The sequence below is a fragment of the Juglans regia genome, chromosome 2 (genome assembly GCF_001411555.2).
Source record: "Juglans regia cultivar Chandler chromosome 2, Walnut 2.0, whole genome shotgun sequence".
Taxonomy (NCBI): Eukaryota; Viridiplantae; Streptophyta; class Magnoliopsida; order Fagales; family Juglandaceae; genus Juglans; species Juglans regia.
Genome location: NC_049902.1, coordinates 16,847,007 through 16,864,152, shown reverse-complemented (window position 1 = coordinate 16,864,152; position 17,146 = coordinate 16,847,007). Strand labels below are relative to the sequence as shown.

Below are 17,146 nucleotides of genomic sequence, written 5' to 3'. Positions count from 1 at the left end.
GTATTTAAAGCAAAACCTAATTAAAACCCTAGATAAAATAAAAACCCCATCTTCCAAAAATACCCCTGAGTGAACAGTGCCGCGGCTACAGTATGGCTACAGTAACTCGGCTACAGTAACCCTAACCCTAGTTCAATAAAATAATAACTTTCCCAATATGCCCTTACATAGGCATAAACCCAATTATTCTAAGTAAATAAAATAGGTCCTTGAAATTAATTAAATAACTTGGTAGCCTTCAAGTGTCCAAAGCCTATAAGTCATGTTGTTGCCCTTTCCATAGCTTATGAAATGAATCAAAGCATAATCTTCATCGTTTAAGCCCTTGAACTTGTATTTGGCCCATCTGGAACTTTCAACATATCTTTAAGACTAGGCCCACCTTGGTTCCCATCACTATACATATCTCGTGAGTGAATGCAAAACATATACTGAGGTTGTTTTTCACATTTTCTTTTTAAAACAACATGCACATTTTTTTTTTTACAAACCAACCTCAGTTCATTTCTTTTGATGTAAATCTAGCATAGGAACCCCGCTTACCTAGACGACTTAGCTTTTCAGAATTTTCCTAAAAAAAATGTTGAGTCGACTATAAGTCGTCACCTATAAAAATAATCATGTAATTTCTGTAAGTTCCAATCAATCACGTATTTCGATATTTAAACCTAAGCTTCTAAAATAACCTATTTTAATTCCTCAAAACTTAAAACCCTCATAATCCCAAAATATATCATCACTTTCTAAAATCATCAATATCCACCATAACTAATATCAAACTCAAAACATCAATATTTAAACCTAAAACAGTCAACAAATCTCACATCATAAATCAATCACACAAACAACTCCATAATCCAATCCAACCGACCCCCTTACTCCTCGGACTCAGTCCGACACAACACAATAAATATGAATTAGTGCCAAAAATATATTTAAATCTCAAAAGTTATTTGGAAAAATACTTACAGCGCTATAACATACTTTTCGAAGGATCACCGAGGTGCAAGAGGTGGTGACACAGCAACGGAACGGTGCAAAAGGCACTAGGCCGTGGGTTTTAAAAACTCACTTTTGAACATGGACAAACTAAGGCTCAAGATTAATAGGGAAGGATTTAGGGATGTCGGTGAACCTAATGATGGTGGTGGTTGGCCGTGGGTGGCGGCGCACGGTGGAGATCGACCAACTTGAGTAAAACAGGCCGTGGGAGAGTGAGGGAAGGTGGAGCCACCATTGGGGGTGGGGAGGCTAGGGGAGACTCGCCGGGGAGAGGGAAAGCTGATGGTGGTGGTGCGGTGGCCAGGCGACGGCGGAAAGCGGCGGAAAAGGGATAAAATCCTGGGGCTTGGTGAGCTTCGTGGGAGCAAACAGTGACGAGTTAGGGGCCGAGCTTGGTGGGGGATGATGGTCGGCGGGAGGGGAAGCTGTGGTGGTGGTGGCGCCCTTGGGCAGCGTAGAAATTACACAACCCGAATGGGTTCTACACGGCCAAGAGAGAGAGAGAGGGAGCGTGGGGGTGGTGGCTAGGGTCGATGTGGACATCGGAGGGTGGGGAAGGCCGTGGGCTGGGTGGTGTCGCTAGACGGTGGCGCACGGCGGCGGGCTGGGGGAAAGAGACGGACGGAGAGAAAGGAGAGGGAGGGAGGTCACACGGGCTAGAAGAGAAGCAGGGAAAAAAGAAGGAAGAAAGAGAAAGAAGAAGAAAAAGGGAAAAAGAAAAAGTGAGGAAAAGAAATGAGATCTAATCCTCACATCTTGGGTCACAAAAATGATTAAACAGAAAAGATTTCAAAACAGCAAGTTAAATAAAATAAATTAAACGCAGTGAATAGCTTAAATAAAATAATAATAAAATCTAACAATAAATTAATTTAAAATAAAGATAATTTTATATAATGAACAATAATTAATAATAATAAAACACATTGAATTTAAATTTCACAGTTAAAAGTCATAAAATAATATCACGTAAATCATCTAAAATTTAAAATAAGAAAGTTCATAATCATAAGAAATATAATAATTACTTAATGAAAAATACATGTAAATACAAAGTATCACATTATTGGATAACCCTAGAGAAAGATGAGAGGAATAAACGTGCATGCGTGGGAGTGTTAGAGTCGTGCATGGTGGGGGTAAACAAAAGAATAACAGAAGGTTGGTTGGTTTCCCATAGGATTGGATTTTAGGGAGTACAAGGTTTGGGCTTTTTCTTTGATTTATGGGACTCGGCTCAACTTCAAAAAAAATAAAAAATAAAATAATAATTCAATTTGTCTAAAGAAGTTTTTCAAACCATAAAAAAAAATTTTATCCGGCCCAACAAAATTTATGGAAAAATACTAAAATAGTAAGCCCATTAATAAAAATTCAATATTCGCCAAAATATGATTTAGACCTACAATCAATTTAAAAAAAAAAAACAATCGAAAATTAATTGAGTTTTTCATACTTAAAAAATAAAAAAATTTTAAAAAGCAACTTGGTGATGGAGCAGGCCGGTGTTACATCCCTCCTCTGGCTCTGACCTGAGTTTATTTTAGGGGGCGGCTATTTTGAGAGGAAAGGTAGAGAGCGAGAAAATCACGAATAAACTATATATTTGACAGTGAGAGAGCGAGAGAGAGATTAGACATATAAAGGCTCATTTCATTTCTGGGCATAGAAACAAGCTAATTAACGGTTGTAACACCCAAGTTTAAGGCAGTAATTAAAAGTTAATGTACAATAACTTTTTAAATCCCAAGTTTCTTGCTGTAATTCTTCTTGTTCTTTTTTCCCTGACGATTTTGTCACTCTTGAATTCACTGAGCATTTTTGTCGCATTTATGGGGAGCCGGGCTCTCTAAGTAATCACAGGCGCCAGTACGTACTCATAATCATCAGCAATACGAGCCCTTCTTGCACTTGAGTGCACCCGCTCCGGCTGTGATTGCACTCACGAGCGAAGATGATTTTGCACTCAAGCTTGATGCCTTGGCGTAACTTGAAGATGCTCCAGCCCCTGAGGGAGTGAAGAAAGCCCCATTCAATAGCAAATCTCCTTTGGATCTCCAGTTCCAATTCTTCCACACGCTCTGTGGTGCATTCTCGTGTTTGGTAACCTGAAATTCAGAGACATATTTTCTTAAGTATATGGGGGGGGCCATGTAGCTTCAGTGTACAGTAGTTCGATTTGAGCAACAGGGGTTGAAGAACTGTTTTTTGTACGGGATTTCTTACCTCCTTGTTATATCTGCTATTAGGAGCAAGAAATCTGTTTCCTTGGCTGTTAATAGTTGGAGCGGCACTGCCACCGATTGCATACTTTATCCAATGGGAGTAGTCATTGTTAACCACATGGAAATAACCATGTCTACACCTGCAAAGCCAAGGACCCACTTTCTCAGGAAAGGAAAGGAAAGAAAGAAAAATAGGCCCCACCACAAAATCCAGATGAAAACCAAATCCTTGAAGTGGGTATTGGAGCTCAGACTTTTTTTGTAGTGTTTATTGATCCAATTAGCGGATATAGGGGAAAAACTGGGAACAATTAAACTTTGAAATGAAATTCACCTTGGCATCCTTTGCACAAGCCCTTCTCCAAAATGGTTGAAGGCTATAGTGACTTGCATATTTTTGTCTTGTTTATAGGAATCACTGTGACCCAAGAGCATGACCTTGTCATGGTGGATCATGTAATTGTTGGAGATGGTGATGGCTGTAGATCCATGAATGGCATCAATTAAACCATCACGGCAATTAGACAGAGAGCAATGATCCACCCAAACATGGCTTCCACCGAAGATCGAGATGCCATCGCCGTCCGACTTAGTCCTCCAGCCATAATGGCTTGGAGAGTCCCTCACGTAAGCATTCCCACCTTGCTTGCAGTCATGAACGTTGATGCCATGAATGATAATGTTGGTCACGTACTGAATAGTAATGCATGGTCCCCCGGCAATGTGCACGCTTGCGCCACGGCCATCGATCGTCTTGAACGAATTCATAATCAGCTCTTGCTTCAGCTTGATCACCATGTCACGCTTGAAAATGATCCACAGAGGCCGATCTTGGATCACGGCGTGCCTCAGAGTGCCTGGCTTGGGGTTCACAGGGTCATCATTTCCGGCATCCGTGACCACATATATTTTGCCGTTCTTGCCGCCGATTGCACGCTTTCCAAATCCAATAGCACAATCCGCAAGCCGTTTCCTGTTCTGCTCCCATTTTGGGTCGCACCTCCAGCAATCATCAATGGGATTCCCTGTCGCACAAGACAGATAGGCTAATTTTCTCCTTGAGGCGGTGCTGATGTTCCTGCAACAGAAGAAGAAAAAGATTAATATTAATGTACGATATATAGTCTGACTAAGTATGTATTTACCAATTAATCAAAGGTACCCAAAGTGTCTTACTTATTCACTTCTTGCACTACTAGTTCTGGATCTTGAACGGGCGGGGAGGATATAGAAGAGGCTGTAGCTAGAAGAGCCAAAAGGCTTAAACGAATGAGTGGAATTGCCATCAATAATCTTTTGTTTAGTGGTAGTGAAATACACATGAATTAAGAAGAGAGAGATGATAAGTGAGCAGCGAACCGTTGTGAGGAAGTTGACAGGAGGTGGCGTAGTTATATAGGGTACTGATCAAACAGATTAAATCTGGTTTAATTTTGTTGATACTGTATTATTTTGCCTGCTTCTTTTTTTCTGGTTCTTAATAAAATAAATATATTCTCGTCCCCCCACAAATAATAACAGTAATCAATTGTACAGCGGGTGAAAGTGCCTGATTAAACAATAAGATGTTAGCTAGGGGCCACAAAGTCCCATGATTTATGGTTTTGAGTGGGTCCAAATCCAACATCCATGCGTATTTCGGCCCTTAAGCAAGCAAATGGTCAACTCGTTGAGCTTCGAAGCTAGGCAGGGTACGTTTTAGGATGACAGAGGTCTAGACAGACAGCTACATTCCATTTGAGACATTATCTTTCATTTTTGCATGTATTTTGACGGTACACCGGCAAGTTCTTAACGAAACTTCTCTGTCGGTGTGCTGAAAATAGAAAAACCCTTCTTTCTTTCTTCAATATCGATCACAGATAACGTTTGTTGTACGACATATCTTGTGCTTACGGTACACGTAGTTAAAATTGTATTAGTTTCTCATTGCCGTTTCCATTATTTTTGTATGTTGTTGAAGAATTAATAATGCCTTATTAGTAATAAATAATAAGCATCACATCATGCATCCTGATCATCTTCAAGTACTTACAAATTAAATTGTAGTTCGAGATCACTAAAAGGAATTATATAATTACAAAATCTAGTCAGATTTCTCGTGGTAGCACTTTGATCATATTCAAAATATACAGTAATCAGCTTTCATGTTAAAATACATCATATAACAATTTCCTTCAAGGTTTAAGAAAATATATGAATTATTTAACCTTCTATATAGCAAAAAATCATTTTTTTTGGGTGATTAAAACTTATTAGGGATCATTACGTAGTTTTAATTCCTAATATAAAAGAAGGGGAAAAAAAAAAACACATGCTACAACCGCGAACCGCGCCGGAGTTTGAACCAGGCAAAGGCATGCGATTACGTACGCGCAATCTTGTTGACTTCCCTAATTCCTTACCTATAATATTCCTCTATTTTGTATGTTAATGATCAGGACAATATGTATGAGCAATTTCTGGGAGTTGGGAGATTGCAAATATGCCATAAAATACCTCACATGGGAAGGTCCGTACTGTCCGTGAATTTTGCTGAAGTGGCCATCATTTTTTCTTGATTGGACACGTTCTTCCATGTGAGCTTTGCTCCCAAGCCCCTTAGATTCTCCTCCTCCCCGGTGCCACTTGGAGGGTCCCGAAATTTTAGAGTATAATCTCAGCCCTTTGATTCTCTTTTTCGTTCGTGATCAATGGTACGCAGTTGATCAACTTACCCAACACAGGGCCAAACAGTAATGCTGAGGACTGGATCGATCCCTGGAGAGGTCATCAGGTTTTTTCGCAGAAGCTACCAGATCATGGTCATGGCCGGTGACTAAAGATTATGCAGGAATTTTGTGTACTTTGAACTTGCTTATCTGAAAACGCTGCATGTTTTATGGACTTATTCTGTTCCTATTGGTTAACCAACTGAAATAGATTAATTAATTTCAGGCTAAATTATATTGATTGGTTATAAAATAAATAAATGCTATTTAGGGACTCCGTCTATCTATCTGCGTTTGAATTCTAGTGCCTGGAATATTAATAACGTCGGTGATCAGAGCTGCACATTATAAACACTCGCGCGCACACAAACACACATAACTAATATATTTATATATAGATAATTAATACTGTTAACGATGAGGTACAAAACCATAGCTGCTCAAAGCACATGCCAAATATGAAAGTAATAGTGTTTACATGAATGCGTATACGATGGAGAATGTATAAACGTAGTACTTGAGTACTGTACGTATTCACACTTATGATGACAATTTCCATGTGGATCCCAGATGAGTAGAGAATGTGGAGAGAGAAGCTAGCTAGAGCTAGCATGTTATGTATGTGTGTGTTTATATTTATATATATATATATATGTACTTCCTTTTATGTGAAGTGGGATAATTCTGCAAGGCTCCTCCACAACCAACGAAAATCAAAGCCCACGCACATATATAATTGAGAGTTTGAACTAATTAGATTAATTAATGGCATTCATCATTCAACTTTAGAAAGTCATATATTGGCTATCACTAACAAAAGCTCAAACCCCCATCTCCAACCATATTAAGTAAATGCGTGCGCGTGATATCTACATTAACAATACTTAAATACAAGTGCTGAAAACTACTCTTTGTTATTGATTCTCTCCCAGCTCTCTTTATGTACTATTGTTCTTTTCTTTGGTAATTTTCAAATACACATACAAGCTAGCCTACAAGCCGTTAAAGCAACTAATAATTAACCAAGTCATTGTAACACCCCACCTAATTAATTACCCATTAGGATTAACCCCTTGTTGATGTGATAAAAATCATTCAACAGGTCATAAAGGGAGAAAGAGTCATTCCTAGCCCACTAGAGCGATTTGGACTTCGTTCATGTTGTTTGGAGCCTCTGGCAGTATTCTGATGCAGGTGTACAGTATTGATCCGTACGTCCATAACGGTGAATGAAAAATATAAGTGCAGAGAAATAAAAGAGATGAACACATGGGTTTACATGGTTAGGCTGATGCCTACGTCCACGGGTGTTTGGGGAGGAAAAATCCACTATAATATTCTTGTTTACAGTCTCTCATGGTCCCTCATATCTCATTGTACAATGGTGATGCTGAATATAACTTTACTATAGAAAAGGCCTTCACTTGAACTCCCTGTCTTGAGGTTGAAGGAGAAGTCGAAGAGAAGAGAAGAAGAATCGAAGAAGAAGATGAAGACCCTTGGTCATCTGGCTGAAGGCCATTTTATATATCTATTGGCGTGTGTGTCAGGAAGCCTTCCCTTCCCACTTGTGCCACTCAAGTTCATGCTCTGAAGCCTACGACCTGCCTGTCATGTCCCCCACTCATATCTCTTGTGCAGGACTCATAATGTGGCCTGGTGGCTGGGCCCTGTATTGGGCTTAATTGTTTTTACTCCCTCACAGTACCCCGTGATTCTTAAGGGCAAATAAAGACCTTAAGAATCTTTAGAGGTAAAAATGTAGTCGACTCGGTCTGCCCGAATACGTAGGGAAGTAAAATCTGGAGGCTGGTCGCCGTTCATTTGTTCCTCTGGCGCAAACAGTAAATATTTCCGAAATAAGATTTGAGATATGGGCTCGATTACATAGAGTGCGGGTAGGCAGCTTGTGGCTCAGCTGAGGCGAGAGATGGGCCTGATCGCTTAGAGTGCGAGCGCGAGGCTTGGTTGAGGCGGGAGATGGTGATGGGGTTCAAGAGCTAAGAAGATCAATTAAGCAATGCAAGGATTGGTACAATCCACTTGGGACGAGTCTAGCAAGAGCTAAATATTCAAGATGGGCTTGAGAGAATGAGATCCACTGATCATCCACGTGATACAAGCTATGGAAGAGTGCAACATAAATTAGGGCCTATTATTATGATTATGTGATCGAAGGCTTTGGACTTGTTTATTTTTTTAAAGTGGCTTGTTTTAATAGTTATAGGAATTACTATAGAATAATTGGGCTTGAGGATGCTTGGCCCACATATGTCTTATTTCTTATGAACTATGATTTATGCGAAGGTCTTGTATTTTGGCCAAGGGCTAATTTGGAAAGTTACATTTTAGGAACTAGAGTTTCAAGAGTTACAATAGCCGCGACACTGTTTGTAACGCCCCGTTCCCGGAGGTCCGGAGAGTTAATCCTTAATACCTAAAATCAACTTAAATAGTACAACTATAAAATCCAAAAAATCCAATAAAATATTAATCAATTTAATCAATCCAAATATCTAAATTCCTCCATGGGGACAATAAAGAAAATCTCAATAACATAAATTAAAAACTCTCCAAAACTCGAAATTATCCTTAACTCATCAAATCAAAACACCCAAAAAATAAAATCAATTTACTAACTACGACTCTCAAATAAACACTTGTACCCTCAGGCACTTATTCCACTCCAATCATCATACCTGCTAAAACTTCCTACTCTTGTTCTCCAGCTGAACCATCAAAATTATCTGAAAAATATATGGAGATAAGGGGTGAGTTATCAACAACTCAGTAAGCAGAGAATATATACTAGTGTATAAACATGAGCATTTACAGAAATCAGAATGCAGGACAAAACATTTTCATTTTCAGAGTGCGGAAGCAAAACATGTTATCAAAATATCAGAGCGAAGATTTAGAAATAATTTCATTCAAAAATATTCTTTGGCATAACATAAATGATCATCATCATCATCAGAACATCATATCAGAACAGAGGCCATGTATAACCCTCGTGGTAGGGTTGTGCATCTGTGGATAGCCAAGCTGAACATAAATCACTCTGTCACCAAGGTGTGCACTCAAAACAGAGACCACTAGTATAATTCATGGCAAGACCGTATCCACTATTATTACCTGTGGTTGGGTCGTATCCACTATTATTACTCGTGGTTGGGTCGTATACATTATTATAACCCGTCGTTGGGCCGTACCCTCTATTGTAACCCGTGATTGGGTCGTATGCCGCTATTATCACCCTTGGCAGGGCCGTAACTGAACAGAGCGGAAACATAATCAAATTCAGAATTAGAAAGTCATGTCAAAGGTTTTCAGAAATCACGTCTTATCCAAACAGAGTACTGAACAAAATATTCAGAACAGAACAAAATCATATCACAACATAATTTATGCACAAATTTCATATTCGCTCTCGTTTTCAAAGTTCAAAAACAGAATATCAAAAATAAGCTCATGTCTACACCAGTCATGATAGAAAATATTTTCTTCTTAAGCATAATCTCATGGGAAATGCAGAACAAATAACTGAGGTAGTTCAAATTTCTTTTCAAAATCAAATATGTATATTTTCCAAAAATAACTTCAACTCATTTTATTTTAATGTAAAGTCTAGCATAGGAACCCCACTTACCTGGACTTAGCTTTTTTGGAATTTCCTTCAAAATGTTGAACAATAATTAATGATCACCTATAAAATAATCACGTAATTCTCGTAAATTTCCAATTAATCTCATATTTCGATATTTAATCCTAAGCTTCTAAAATAACCTATTTAATTCCTCAAAAGCTAAAATTCTCATCATTCCCAAAATATCCTCATTCTCTAAATTTCCTTGATATCAATCAACATTTAAGATAAGTACTAGTAAAAATTTCATAAAAAAAAATAGCTTTAATCATAATTTAAATGTTCAAAATAAAATTACACACTTACTATAAAAATAATTTGCTACCAATAGTACAAAATAAACATCCTATTTATTATTGAAAACAATTTATAAAGTTTAATACTAGATTATATAATTATCCCAAAATATTTTTAGAATAAACCATAACTATTTTTAAATAGACTAAATCATATCTAAAGTGTAAAAAAAACAACATTACACCAATATTATTTGCTCTTAAAAATAAATCTTTACTTAAATAATATGTTAAAATACTTAAGTGATTTTCTATAATCCTAATTATATAAGAGTGTACTAATACATAATAAAAGTTTAAAAGCCCATTAATATAACATGTAGTAAAGGGTATTACGGTAATTTCATTTAATTCTTTGAAAACTAACAAAAAAACCTACGTAAATCAACATAACATGCACGGCAGGGCTTACTCACGAAGGAAAAACAAGCAGCAGCGTGCGACGTAGGCAAGAGGGGCTAGGCAGACGGCGGTGAACTCGGCAGAGCACTGGACGAGAGAGAGAGAGAGAGAGAGAGAGAGAGAGAGAGAGAGCAATGAATGAGGAAAAAAATGAAAGACATAGAGTAAGCCGAGAGAGTGTCAGTGACACAGAGGTACTATAGGTGGCTTACCAAAAGGGACGCAGCGGAAAAAGGAGTGGCGTGGAGTGACCGTCAGAGTTCTCTGTGCCGGTGGTAACGACGTGGAAGCGTTTGCACCATGTGTGGTGGCTTCGAACGACAAGTGCACCGGGTTGGGTTGCTCTGTTTTCGGTGGCTAAAACAGGGGAGTTTTAGGTTCACTATGTAGGTGGTCGTCCTCGACAATAAGGTGGTGGTGCAATGGTATACGGCAGAGGAGCGGGAGCTCCAGTGATGGCCAAGTGGAGATGGCGCACGGAGAAGTGGAGTGGTGATCTGTGGAGCTGCAGTGTGCCCGGGTTGTGTTGATTTCGTATGGGAGCAATGTGTATTCTGGACGGTGCAACGACTGGGTTGAAGAGGCTAGCAGCGGCTGAAACTTGGTGCAGGGTTGACGAAGGCTGAGCCGGAGTGTGTCAAAAGTGGTGGTCTGGTTTATGGGTGCAAAGTTGACGAGTGTTCAGCCGAGAACGTGGAGAGGCAGTGAACGAAAGGGAGTTACGCTTGGGTTGTGTTGCGGTGCATTGCTATTGTTGGGTGTTTCCTGGACGTGGAGGCAGTGGCTGTTCCACGGTGGTCCCATGGTTGACACTAGGAAAACTGGCTGCTGGGCTTCACGCGGTGGTGATGACTACACTGAAGTTGGACAGTGGGAGGGGCATGCAACGCACCAATTTGGTTACTATCCCTATGGCAGTGCACATACTTAGTGGTTTAGCGTTGTTCTGTCATGGGGTTCATGGTTTGCCAAAGGCTGGGTGATGGGAACCAAGATGGACCTAGTCTTAAAGATCATTTGCAACTTCCAGATGGGCCAAGAAGATCAAGGAAACAATGCAAGGATTGATGCAATCCACTTGGGACAAGTTTAGCAAGAGCCCAACATTCAAGATGGGGCTTGAATGATGAAGATCCAGTTTTAATTCATTTGATTAGCTACGGAAGAGGGCAACAACAAGAATTAAAGGCTTTGAGCTCTTGAAGGGTTTCAACTTATTTAATTCATTTAAAGAACTTATGTTATTAGTTTAGAATAATTGAGTTTATTATGGGAAGCACTTAAGGGGCCTATGCAAGGGCATGTTGGGAAAGTTATTATTTTATTGAACTAGGGTTAGGGTTACTGTAGCCGAGTTACTGTAGCTCGGCAGTGTAGCCGCGGCACTGTTCATCCAGGGGCACTTTTGGAAGATGGGGGGTTTATTTTGGCTAGGGTTTCATTAGGTTTTGCTTTAAATACTCTATGTAGCCTCATTTTAATCAGATTATGAAGTTATGAAATTTGATGAATTTATTCATTGTGAGTTGAGTTTATCTCCTCTTGTTCTTAATTGAACTTTTGAACTTATCAAAGGTGAATCACAACCTTTGTGGAGTTCCTCCTTTGTAATCTGGGTTCTTGAGATGGGTTCTTCAACGGGTCTAGATTTTAATATAATCTAGGTTCTTGAAACGAGTTCTCATTGGGTCTAGATTCTCCATCCTTGACTTGATTTTGGCTTTCTTGGGGAGTTTTCAAATTGATTGTGGGTTCAAGGGATTTCATTCCCGCGGGTTCATATCATTTGGTATTCAGAGCAAGGTTTCCAATCAGGTTTGATTCTATCTTTTAATTCTAGCATCCTTAAATTTAATTCTAGGGCTTCATTGTTCTAGGGTTGCCAAAAAAAAAAAAAAAAAAAATAGAAGCAACAAGTAGGCTGCCGAAATTCTTAGGGTTTTGGGTTTGGCTGAAATTTGCATCTCCAAGGGTTTCAAAATTCTAGGGTTTCTTGCATCTCTAAGTTTGTCAATTGCTTGGAGTGTTGTTCCATTGATTCTCTTCTACTTCATTGTCTATGCTTGTGTGTTTGAATTCAATTGCTTGGATTTTCACAATTGAATATTGCTGTTTGTGGTTGAATTAAAGAAAAGAAAAGAAAAGAAAAGAAAGGAAAAGAAAAGAAAAGAAAGGAAAATTCGAAAAAAAAAAAGAGAGAAGAAGAAGAAGAAGAAAAGAAAAGGTAGCATATTCAATGGTTGCTACATAGTTACAAAAATGAGAAAGAAAGAAATTTGTTGATTGAACTTTATCATCAAAGGGGCTGCTGCATACATCACTAAAGTTGGTATCTTGTCTTATTGTTACTCTTTCATCCGTATAACTTCATTGATTCTCGTGTCATTTTTATTCCTTCCATGTTTCTCTTGTTCTTGTTTCCTGGATCTAATTACTAGTTGGGATAAAACAAGGTTGCTTTCTGTTGATTATGTTCAATTAGTTCTTAAAGAACTTGAGTAGGAAAACTCTTGAGGTAAAAGGCAAGAGAGTGTGAGACTATTATCGGGAAAAAGCCACTAAGAGTGAAACACAAGTAGAGTGTCATTATTCGAGTGTAAACACGTAAGGGAGTGTGCGAGGTTTTCCACTAACATTCTTTTTGTGCAACATATTATGATGTCTCATAGAAGTGACTCATCACCAAAAAGTGTGGCAGATAACTCATCCTTTGTGTTGCAAGCCATGCAACAACAGTTTGAGCGGTTGAACTTGGTGTTGGGTGAAGTGAGGGATAGTATGGATAATCAAGAAGCAATGATTAGAAATCTACAAGGTGAGAGAAATAGGAGGCGACGTGAGCCTAGAATTGAGAATGGGTATAAGAATGGAGAGTTTGGTGAGAATGAGGAAGGCTTAACATTTGAAGTTGGATTGGGTGGACATAGAGGAGTTAGGCGTGGAAGAGGCCTTAGGGCAAACTCAGGGGGTCGAGATAGAGTAGATAAGAACCTTGGAAGCATCAAAATGAAAATACCATCATTCCAAGGTAGAACTGACCCTGAAATTTATTTAGAGTGGGAGAAAAGAATAGAGTTGATGTTTTGATATGAACCCGCGGGAAAGGAATCCCTTGAACCCACAATCAATTTGAAAACTCCCCAAAAAAGCCAAAATCAAGTCAAGGATGGAGAATCTAGACCCGATGAGAACTCGTTTCAAGAACCTAGATTATATTAAAATCTAGACCCGTTGAAGAACCCGTCTCAAGAACCCAAATTACAAAGGAAGAACGCCACAAAGGTTGTGATTTACCTTTGATAAGTTCAAGAGTTCAATCAAGAACAAGAGAAGAAAACTCAACTCACAATGAATAAATTCATCAAATTTCATAAACTTCATAATCTGATTAAAACGTGGCCACATAGAGTATTTAAAGCAAAACATAATGAAACCCTAGCCAAAATAAACCCCCCCATCTTTCAAAAGTGCCCTTGGATGAACAGTGCCGCGGCAACAGTACGGAGCTACAGTAACTCGCTACAGTAACCCTAACCCTAGTTCAATAAAATAATAACTTTCCCAATATGCTCTTGCATAGGCATAAACCCAATTATTCTAAGCAAATAAAATAGGTCCTTGAAATTAATTAAATAAGATGAAAGTCTTCAAGTGTCCAAAGCCTATAAGTCATGTTGTTGCCCTTTCCATAGCTTATGAAATGAATCAAAGCATAATCTTCATCGTTTAAGCCCTTGAACTTGTATTTGACCCATCTGGTACTTGCAACATATCTTTAAGACTAGGTCCACCTTGGTTCCCATCATTCTCCCTCTCCTCAAAAGGATTCGACCTCGAATCTCCACCTGGATCAAAGGAAAAATGTTAGTAACATTATCATTGATTTCATATGCATTGTCATTAATTTGTTCAAGAATTTGAGAACATCCATCTAAGCTACTCCTGTTGTCAACAGATAAAGATATTAAATCTAAAGGAGTAAATAGATTAAGTCTATAAACAATTTCAAAAGGAGAATATAAAGTGGTAGTATGCATGGTCCTGTTATATGCAAACTCTATAAATCCATCCATAACCACAAAAATAGAATTTCTACTCCTTTCTTTCCTAGGCAGCCCCAAAACAAAGTCCATAGATATGTCTACACATGACTCACTAGGAATAGGTAAGGGCGTATGCAACCCATGTGGCAAAAGTATAAATTTGGCCTTTCTGCATGTAATGCACCTGCCACAAATACAATTGACATCTCTCTTCATCTTAGACCAACATAAATGTTCATACAAAATGTCTAATATTTTCTTGACACCAGAATGACTACTCCAAATATATGCAAACTCAATGAAGGGCAAATGATAGTCCCACAAACGTTCATGCAACACATCAATGAATGGCAATTGATACTTCCACAAATGTTCATGCAACACGTCATTGAAAGGCAAATGATATTCCCACAAACGTTCATGCAACACAACAAAAGTCTTCCTTACACCATGGTTACCCAACAAACCACCATGTCCATCGCACACAAGCAACTTACATATAAAACTAGTAGGTACATAAAATCTATTCTTTATAAACAAGTACCAATCTAGTTTATAGAACTTACCAAACGATGCTTTCTCACATGTTCCATATACAATAGCAAAGTCATCATCATTAGCATGCAATTCCTTATCATATTCAAGTTTCAACAATTTTGCATCTAAAATGAAGATAAGTACATACCTTCTTGCTAAAGCATCAACCACAAAAGTTTCCATACCTTGTGTGCATTTGAATACATGAGCAAAAGTCTCAATAGAATCCTCCCGCTTAGCACGCATTATAGTCAACAACTTATCTTCTCCCTTTAAGTGTGTCAATGACTCATGTTCTTCCAAGAAAGGTCGGTTAGGAATTGTTGCACCTGGCACAAAATCAATGTAGTGCTCTATCTCCCTAATGGGTGGCAATCCACTAAATACACCACTTGGAAACACGACCTCATATCCCTGCAACAAAGAGACAACAATACTAGGCAAACATACGTCAAGTACGTTAGGATTAAGACTCGCCTTAGCATAAAAACTCGCTTTTCTCTTTGTTTTTCTCTCACTTTCTTCACTCTCTTTTCTTTCCACTCTCTTTTTCTTTTTCACTCTCTTTTTCCCTTTCACACTCTTTTTTATTTTCACTCTCTTTTTTTCTGTCACTCTCTTTTTCTTCATCTTTTTTTGTACTCTCGACCTCATAATTATTTTTCAACTCATTCTCTCTTTTACTTGAGGTCTTAGTCTCACCCTCTTCTTTTCTCTCTCTCATTTTTCTCTCTTTCTCCATTTCGGTCTCACTATTTCTTTTCTTCTCAATCTCACATTCACTCTTGCTTTTCAGCTCAATCTCACTTTCACTTTCACTCTCACCTTCACTCTTGCTTTTCAGCTCATTCTCACTTTCACTCTTCCTTGTTTGCTCAATCTCCTTTTCACTTTTTCTTTTTTGATCACTCTCACTTTTACTCTTTCTTTTTTTATCACTCTCATTTTCACTCTTTCTGTTTTGAGCAACCTTACATTTCAGCTTCAATTGATTCCCATGGACCTGTTTTGGAGTTAAAGGAGCAAGTTTGATTGTTTTTCCATCCTTTTCAAAACTGTACATGTTCCTTAACCCATCATGGATCACCTTCCTATCATACTGCCATGGCTTTCCCAACAAAATATGACTAGCATGCATAGGCACCACATCACAAAGCACCATATCCTGGTATTTTCCAATTGAAAAAGAAACTAGCACTTGCTTATTTACCCTAACCTCTCTACAATCACTCAACCAGTGCAACATGTATGGTCTAGGGTGTTTCAAGGTACGTAAATTCAATTTCTCAACTAAAGTAGTGCTAGCCAAATTAATACAACTCCTCAAATCAATGATCATACTACATACCTTGTTGTTGATGTGGCATCTAGTATGAAAAATATTCTCACTCTGCTGCTCTATATCATCCATCTTGATTTTTGTATTGAGTGCATGCCTGGTAACAAGAGAATCACCATACTCTTCATTCTCATACCCATTTTCTACACTAAACTCGGGACGCCTCTGATGGGAACCAAGGTGGGCCTAGTCTTAAAGATATGTTGCAAGTTCCAGATGAGCCAAATACAAGTTCAAGGGCTTAAACGATAAAGATTATGCTTTGATTCATTTCATAAGCTATGGAAAGGGCAACAACATGACTTATAGGCTTTGGGCACTTGAAGGCTTTCAACTTATTTAATTAATTTCAAGGACCTATTTTATTTGCTTAGAATAATTGGGTTTATGCCTATGTAAGGGCATGTTGAGAAAATTATTATTTTATTGAACTAGGGTTAGGGTTACTGTAGCTGAGTTACTGTAGCGTCGTACTGTAGCCGCGGCACTGTTCACTCAGGGGTATTTTTGGAAGATGGGGTTTTATTTAATCTAGGGTTTTAATTAGGTTTTGGTTTAAATACTGTTTGTAGCCTCATTTTCAGAAGTTTATGAAGTTTATGAAATTTGATGAATTTATTCATTGTGAGTTGAGTTTTACTCCTCTTATTCTTAATTGAACTTTTGAACTTATCAAAGGTAAATCACAACCTTTATGGCATTCTTCCTTTGTAATCTGGGTTCTTGAGACGGGTTTTTCAACGGGTCTAGATTTTAATATAATTTAGGTTCTTGAAACGAGTTCTCATCGGGTCTAGGTTCTCCATCCATTGACATGATTTTGGCTTTCTTGGAGAGTTTTCAAATTGATTGTGGGTTCAAGGGATTTCTTTCCCGTGGGTTCATATCATTTGGTATCAGAGTAAGGTTTCTAATCAGGTCTGATTCTATCTTTTAATTCTTGTA

The 17,146-nt window shown here is 38.4% G+C and overlaps 1 protein-coding gene across 1 annotated transcript; it reads right to left on the bottom strand.

The window, feature by feature from the left end:
* Nucleotides 1-2,831: 2,831 nt before the first annotated feature.
* LOC108987046 (probable pectate lyase 5) lies at nt 2,832-4,513 on the bottom strand. The gene is made up of 4 exons (XM_018959890.2): nt 4,404-4,513; nt 3,562-4,305; nt 3,229-3,367; nt 2,832-3,110 (listed from the first exon to the last, which is right to left on the bottom strand). Exons 1-4 carry the CDS (start codon nt 4,511-4,513, stop codon nt 2,889-2,891), a joined length of 1,215 nt encoding a protein of 404 aa, XP_018815435.1. The 3' UTR covers nt 2,832-2,888.
* Between the last annotated feature and the right edge of the window lie 12,633 nt (nt 4,514-17,146).

What these genes read in the sequence shown, in the direction of transcription:
- LOC108987046 (XM_018959890.2), bottom strand. Translation starts at nt 4,513, where the DNA reads ATGGCAATTCCACTCATTCGTTTAAGCCTTTTGGCTCTTCTAGCTACA. An exon ending in GTAGTGCAAGAAGTGAATAA is followed by an intron (nt 4,306 to 4,403) that starts GTAAGACACTTT and finishes CTTCTGTTGCAG; the next exon opens with GAACATCAGCACCGCCTCAA. An exon ending in ATAGCAGATATAACAAGGAG is followed by an intron (nt 3,111 to 3,228) that starts GTAAGAAATCCC and finishes TCTGAATTTCAG; the next exon opens with GTTACCAAACACGAGAATGC.